The sequence below is a fragment of the Eschscholzia californica genome, unplaced genomic scaffold, assembly GCF_041429995.1.
Source record: "Eschscholzia californica isolate CP2 unplaced genomic scaffold, dmEscCali1.0.p SCAF_1, whole genome shotgun sequence".
Taxonomy (NCBI): Eukaryota; Viridiplantae; Streptophyta; class Magnoliopsida; order Ranunculales; family Papaveraceae; genus Eschscholzia; species Eschscholzia californica.
Genome location: NW_028238198.1, coordinates 12,125,280 through 12,133,451, shown reverse-complemented (window position 1 = coordinate 12,133,451; position 8,172 = coordinate 12,125,280). Strand labels below are relative to the sequence as shown.

The 8,172-nt window shown below is 33.6% G+C and overlaps 1 protein-coding gene across 1 annotated transcript; it reads right to left on the bottom strand.

Annotated features, from left to right (window-relative positions):
* LOC147564165 (uncharacterized) lies at positions 1-4,830 on the bottom strand. The gene is made up of 4 exons (XM_086666888.1): positions 4,394-4,830; positions 858-1,106; positions 293-436; positions 1-207 (listed from the first exon to the last, which is right to left on the bottom strand). The coding sequence occupies exons 1-4, from the start codon at positions 4,646-4,648 to the stop codon at positions 1-3; spliced, it is 855 nt and encodes a 284-aa protein (XP_086523014.1). The 5' UTR covers positions 4,649-4,830.
* Between the last annotated feature and the right edge of the window lie 3,342 nt (positions 4,831-8,172).

The following is an 8,172-nucleotide window of genomic DNA, read 5'->3' as shown; positions in this document are numbered from 1 at the left end:
TTAAATCGGGGATCTACGAGGAATCCCTTTCCTCCTCTGCAATGGCTTCTTTGGCTTCAAAGTTGTTGAGTCATTAGTAGAGCTAGTACAGTTCTTGTCCCCTTCCATCTCTTGTGGAGAAATCTCATTCGAGTTTGATTCATCAGATACTTGATTCAAAACAAATTGAGGATTGTTTCGAACATTTTGTTCGAAAATTACCGATTTCTGAAATATGTATGAAAAAATATCACATAATGTGTAAAGTCCTTGAAAATTAAAAACTTGGTCCAGTTTAGTTTGTTAACTATACCTTGCAGGCGATGGAACAAAAAAGGTTTTTGCCTGATAAAATTCTCTCACAACCTCCACACTGAGAACCATCATTGAATCTCCACTCTCTCGAGAGTGTTCGAGGATTCAGATATACAGCCATTGCATTGTTGACTACATATGTCTGATTTACAAGATCAGGGGAAAATGTAGAGTCACATATATCACAAAAATATCAGCGGTTGCATCCAATAATCCCTAAATTAGTTTTTTTTTTAAATTATCTTATAACAGGAGTAATTTGGATCAGAATGTGAACATCTCGGCCAATATTTTGTCCAGACGTATAAAATTAACTTCAACCCTAAAAAGAATAGACCTAAAAGTAAAACTCTAGATCGGCAATAACGAGGCAAATCCAGAGTCATACCATTTGAACAAATTCTATAAATTAAATTAGGGTTTTACTGACGGAGAAAGATCTTTTACGATCGATGATAATCCCTATTTTAATCTCTTCCCAATAGGAAAAAATCATTCTCTGTAAATTATAAAACTTTGATAAAACTAATCTTGAGTAAGAAAGGAGAAACAAAGAAAGAAACCTGAATTCCGGAACAATCGAAGTAGTCTTCCATGTCAATAACGCGGACGACATCCTTAAAACAATTATGCCTAATCTGAAGCAATTTGTGTCGATAATGTGCCGATGATGATGGTTTGATACAATGATGGCAAAAGCTATCTTCGCAATCCAAACAAAAAAAATTTCTGCTATTTTTATTTTGTCTCACATGAAGAGGGCAAGCCCCAAAAAAGCTAGAGCTTAGCAAATTATCTAACCAGCTCCCAACCTTAAAAATGTCAAATCAATCAGTAATGAGAATAATTCATATTTATAAATCCTAAATTACAAAAAGAATATAAGAGGAAAACAAAAAACTCACCATTTTACTTGAAATTTAGTTCAGAGAAGTTCAGAGTGAATAAAAATTTAGGAATGAGAATAAAAATTCAGGAATGAGAATATAAATTCTCCCTCTCTACCTCTCTTTCTCTCTCTTACGTCATCCTCCGTGAGGCCAATCAATCATTTGTAAGTAGGCGGGAGTGGAAAGCATTAATGTCATTCCTCTAACAAGGAATAATCAAACGGTTGAAAATTGATTTACTCCCCCTAGTGAAATTTGCACATATGTACAAACTTTTCCAAATTTTTTTTTGTTTTTTTTGTTGAAAGAAATTTTGTTTTTTTTTTTTGAAAACAAACTTTTCCAATTGATTGACCCTATAGAGATGTTTAGCTTTGCAGAAAAAAAAGAGTTGATCAACACAAGAAGATTAACATGGCATGGGCTATAAATTTAGCCCATGGCAAGAAAATGGATAGGGTTCCGACTGAGAAATAAATAGATCGGAAGTTTAATTGGCAGAAATGACGTTGTTGTTCATTCGTCTTTTTTACACAGCATACGAGAAAAGTAGCGTGCTGAAAAATAACGTATAATGAACAAACATTTAGGTAGTATGATATTTAATAATGTGCTATAAAAAATATGAGATTTCTGGAAATAAAACTTTAAAGAATAATTTGTTTCAATTAAGAAAAAAAACTAAATTTTGTGATTTTCTTTTATCAAAAGAGTCTTCTAAAAATAGTCTATGTGATACTATAAATAGACAAACGAATTCGCCTACCGAAAAATTGAATTGGTTCCGATACATGTAGCAGTTATGGTTCCAGAGAGAAACTACAAATGAAACCTAATCAAATGATGATATACTCGATTTCTCTCTTGGTTTAACCATTCTCTTACTGGTTTAACCATTCTCTTACTGGAATCATGTCACTCCTGCGGAATTAATGATAAATTTTTTATCTTAAATGGATAATTTTTATGCTCATGGTAGTTATTTGGGACACGTAGCCCACTTATTGAGGGTGGGTTTTGAGGTGGCCGCCCTTAACTATTTCACTAATGGTGTGTTCGGATGACGGAATCATGACTCCGCGGATTTATGAGTCCTTGGGATTCATGATTCCACAGATTCATGAATCCAAGTTATATTTTTTGGTTTGTCAACTAATAAGAATTCTATGATTTATTTCATTTGAGTATTTTTAAACGCTTCTTTAGAAAAAATATTGAATAAATATTTTTCTTAAAACTCGTTTTTTCAAATATCTTTCCATTCGAGAACTTTCCGTTTTCTTCGTAAACATTTTTTTTTCAAAAATAGTTTTTTCCGAAATCCTCAAAAAAAAATTCTCAATTTTTTTCGAAAACCATTTTTTTCGGTAACCGAAATTCATTAAACCTTTTTTTTTCACGAAAATTGTTGGAAATTTTTTTCGGGGAAAACAGTCTTTGTGAAGCAAAAAAGTTCTTATAAAATTTTAGTTATTGAAAAAATTTTTTTCGAGAAAAAAAAAATTTTCAGTAAGAAAAACGAGTTTGGAGGGATAACAACTGTAAAGGAAAAATCTGTTTTCTGAAAAAAAAAAAGATTTCAGGAAAAAAAGTATTTGGGGAAGAATCGATTTTCTGGGGAAAAAACAGTTGTCGGAAAAATCGGGTTTGGGAAAAAATGATTTTTTGAAGAAAAAATTATTTTCGGGGAAAAAATAGAGTTTTAGAAGAAAAATTATTTTTGGAAAAATAATAATTTTTGGAAAAAAAATAATTATTTCGTAGAAGGAATTACTTTTTATTGATTTTAAGTTTGAAATTTAGGTTTATTAATCCAAAATCCTAGCAAATCCTAAGGGGTGGGGTGGGATTTTGGTCCAATACAAATTTTGAAATTAGGAATTCTTAGGATTCAACAGTCTTAAGATTCTTGGTAGCCAAATAGACCAGGCCTGTTTGACCCAGTGCGGGCTGGACGTCCGCACTGGGCCCACCACGTCAAGGGGCTACTGCATACAGAGGCCTGGATTTAGTTAATAAAATTAAGAGTTAATTCCTATATGGCCCCCTACATTGTGACCAGCTTCCTTTATGGCCCCCAAATTTTTGTAAATTCAAATATGGCCCCCTATTTTCATGTAAATGTCATAACTACCCATCCCATTAATATATTTTCAAAATAAAATTAAAAACAAAAACCTAAATTCCACCTCACTTCCCTCTCCACCACTCATCTCTCTCCACGTCACCTCTCTTTCCAACTCACCTCACTCTCTCTCTCTCTTCAACTCATCCATCTCTCTCCAACTCACCACTCTCTTCTCCGACTCACCACTTTCTTCTCCGATGAAGGTCGTCGGCCGGAAAATTTTCCGGCCGGTGACCTTCAAACTTAAATTTTTTTTTTCTCTCACCTCTCTCTCTAAAAATTCCGGCGAAGGGGGTTTCCCTTCGCCGGAACTGTGGTCTGTTCTTCGACCAAAGTAGATCTAACCAATTAATCCTTCCTCTCTGGTATTTTGCATATCTAACCAATTCATCTTCACTTTAAAGGGATTAACTGAGACAACTTTATTAATTAAACCATAATTTCGTGGCACTTCATCATCATCTCGTTTTCATTCACTTTTTCCGTGTTTATGTCCATTTCCATTTTCTGTCGTCTTCATCTTTTCATTCTCATTTTTCTTTCTTTCCGCACTATCCTTGATTTTCATTTGTTTCTCCTGAGCTTTTTGCTTTACTTCCAATTGCATTTTAGTCAAAGTCCTTCCCTGTTTATGCCTTCTTAGATGGAGACTTCAATCCCAGTCTATCAAAAAAGTTAAGGATACTATCTTTACGCTTTTCATTACCGACACCTGATTGCCCACCGGAGTCTTTCCCACCATTAACCTCTAATAGACTTCTAACCCTAATCCTACTTCTACTTTTATCACTAACCCTAGTTTCCTCATTATTCATAGAAACTTCTATAGCTAAAAAACTTTTCTTACAATTTGGGCAAATCAAATTATGACCAATATTTGTGTAGCTTGTGATTGAAGCACTAATCTAAATTTAATATCATAATCTTTCCTTTGATTTTTATCAGAAAGAACTCTAAAAGCTTCACCAACAAGTTTAAAAGCTTCTTATGAAGCGAAGGAAGTATTTTTATCTGGATGTAAAGTTAGGGAAAGTTTCTTGTACTGATTTTTGATTAAATTAATGTGAGAGAAAATTTCTACCTGAAGAATTTTATACCAATCTGGTGGTGAATCTTTTGATGAAGGTTTTGTTGCTGCTATTAAGATGTTGAAAGTAGTAACCATTGCTGAAATTCCATCAAGATTTGGGTAAAGAGATTTTGATTTTTCAGCATATTTTAGGGCTGATTTTAGTTTGGATTGTTTGTATCTTTCCTCTGCTAGGGTTTTCAATCTCTGAGCTTCTTTTTCTTCTCCATCTTCAATTTCTTCATCTCCAACTGGTTTTACTGCCATTTTTAGAGAGAGGAAAAGAAAGAGAGGAGGAGGTTGGAAAATGAAGTAGAGAGAGAGATAAATTAGGGGTTTTTACTTGATGGGGTGAACGAATGTCTGGGAAGTACAATTTAGCAACTGATATGTACAACTCAAACGTTCTCACACTCGGGTTACACAAAACATAAAGGGCACTGCTTTGGTCGAAGAACAGACTAGAATTCCGACGAAGGGAATCCCTTCGCCGGAATTTTTAGAGAGAGGTGAGAGATTTTTTTTTTTTTTTTTTTAAGTTTGAAGGTCGCCGGCCGGAAAATTTTCCGGCCGACGACCTTCATCGGAGAAGAGAGTGGTGAGTTGGAGAGAGAGGGATGAGTTGAAGAGAGAGAGAGTGAGGTGAGTTGGAAAGAGAGGTGACGTGGAGAGAGATGAGTGGTGGAGAGGGAAGTGAGGTGGAATTTAGGTTTTTGTTTTTAATTTTATTTTGAAAATATATTAATGGGATGAGTAGTTATGACATTTACATGAAAATAGGGGGCTATATTTGAATTTACAGAAATTTGGGGGCCATAAAGGAAGCTGGTCACAAAGTAGGGGGCCATATAGGAATTAACTCTAAAATTAACCACGTTAATAATGACAGAACATGGAGTAGCTCAGCTGGTCAGGGACGTGTGTGTTAATCCAAATGACAAGGATTTGATTCCTCAGTTAGCATTTTTTTACTGTTTTGGGTTCATTGTTCTTGGTTGGGTGGGATCTATAGGCACCATTAGCTATTGTTTTTTGCACCTCTTTAACTATAAAATTCGGAAGTTTTAAGTTTGATTCCCACGGAAGTTGGAATCCATGGTTATTGAACTTGAGTTATTAAAGGTAAAAAATAATGTGATAAGTATGTCGGGCTTTAGCTCTTTCATATTGTTGGGGTTTAGGCCTCTTTCATTATAAGTTTAACTTAAGCGGTTATCGTGTTTATCACATCTTCATGATGTATCAATGTCTTTGTACCGACTACTGTAGTCGATTTCTCAGAAAAAAAAAACAACAACTATATGTGGCGTTTTTAGATTTTCTTTTGATTTTGGCTCCCTGTGAGATTGAGTGCACAGTGGTTAAATCAATCTTTTTTATGCTATGTTACACTGTTTCTTAACCATTTTTATTTTGGATTCGTTTCTTTCAACTTTTGTAGGTTTTTTAAGAAATAGATATCTAAACTAGTATATATCTTCTAAATTATACTCCCTCCGTTCCAAATTAAGAGTCTCACTTTGAAAATACAACTTTTTTTCACAAGTTTTGTTTTTCCATTTTTACCCATATTAATTTAGTAAATCCTTTTTGGAATTCAAGGAATTATGGTAGGGTATTATTTCTCTCACTTCACTTACCATAAGTGACCAACTATTGAAACTATTGAAAATAAAATGAAACACAAAATTAGAAACACAATAAAATGTGATACCCAAATAATGTTGATTTTAAGTCATTATGGAAAGTCGAATACTTTATTAGGGAATGAGCTAGATTTTGGTGTTATTCTACTAAGAAATATTATAATTAGCTAATAATAACTCTAAAATCCAATACAAGGGTATACTTGGAAAAGATAACGATTACATATATATAAAAAGAAATGGGACTCTTAATTTGGGACGGACCACAAAGGAATACGTGACTCTTAATTTGGGACGGAGGGAGTATTTCTTTTTACCATTTTAGGCTGGCCATGTCCATCTATGGTTTTCATTTACCAACTGATAAATTATCTAGCATTTTTGTTTATCTTTTTTTGTAAATTTTATTACACGAAAGACCCATATTCAAATTTCGCACAGGACTCCCAAATTCTCAGCCACGACTCTGAAATAGACTAAGGATTCATGATTCCTCCCAAATCCTACTTTTGATAAGAATTCTACTTAGAAATCCTGCAACCAAACACCCATAAATGTTTGGGCCTAGGTTGGATTTAATTGAAAATTAATGATGTTTTGCCTCTAGTATGTGGTGGTTAAAGGGATGCTTTGCTAGTTCGGGCCAAGGTTGCGCATATCTTTTGAAAATGTTGATGTTGATTATTATGTTATACAATGAACCCTTCTTCAATCTCCATAAAAGTATCTTCTTTTGCTGCTCACTTAACTTGTTAAGAATTAATGTCAAAATGGTTCACCACGATTTGGTTTTCCCAACTAATATGGATATAAAGTGTGGCTTAACGTATACCACGCAGTCTAGTTTATTTGACATGTCATAAATCTGTATTTTAACTTGTCTTACTTTGTTGCAGTCATGGTAACATATACCAATCGTTGGTAAAATATCTAATTTCTAACACTTTTGTATTTTATTTATTGCATTCAACAGCTTTTTGCTTTTATAGATACTAGGATCTCAATTCTTGATTTCAACAAAAATAAAAAGGATGTCCATTCTTTTGTTCACTTTAATTTGACACTTTACTGTAAACTATATCTGCAAGACTCACAACTGCAGATCGTATAAATTTGAAATGAATTACAAAGTGACACCCATCCGTGCTTAAAACAAAATATTCATCTCTAAGATCTAAGACTCAAAAGAAACTCTAGAACTTGCATTTTGACTACAAAATTAATTGATTTGCTTATGTGACACTTAAATAACCAGACCCGAAGAGATTAATTACATTTAGATGAGTTTCAAACTTAAATTTTGCAAATCAATTAGTTTTATATAAAAATATAGATTTTTAGAGTTTCTCTTGAGTGTTGCTTTGGAGAAGGGTTTTCAATAGATTTTTAGAGTTCCTTTTGGGTGTTGCATTGGAGAAGGTTTTCCTATAGAATATCTAAATGGCCAAATAGAAAATAAACCATTTAGAGATCCACTTTCTTTTTTGAGAATTCGACTACGATCTACGTTAGTCGTTAGAAGGCATTGATACATCATGAAGACATGATACGCATGATAACCGCCTAATTTAAACCATGAATGAAAGATGCCTAAAGCCCGACAACATGAGAGAGGCTTAAAGCCCGACCACTTCATTGCAATATTTATTTTATTTATAGCTTAGATTACACGATATAAATCTTGATGGCAAACTGCTTCCACCGAGACTCGATCCCACGATCTCATTGGCTTAAGAGGAGTGTCCAACCACTGCACCAAAAAATTGGTGGACTAGAGATCCACTTTTCATATAGGAATTTTAGAGTAAACATGAAATTCCACTTTTCATATAGGAATTTTAGAATTTTTCTTGAATTTTGCGTTGGGGATGCTCTAAGAGTAACCATGAAAGAACACTCAAACCTTCTTATTTCACTCAAAATTATTTCTCCTTAACAATACTTTGCTAGTTTGGGCCAAGGCAGACCCCATTTTTTTTTTCAAAACGTACATTGTTATAGTATGATGAACTCTTTATGAATTCCCCCACTTTTTTTTTTTGTTGAGATAATGACTTCCCCTTAAAACTATCATATCATTAGTAGTCACCCATTTGGTTAGAAACTAAAATTAAAAATAATCACTATGATTTTTTTTTTATTGAA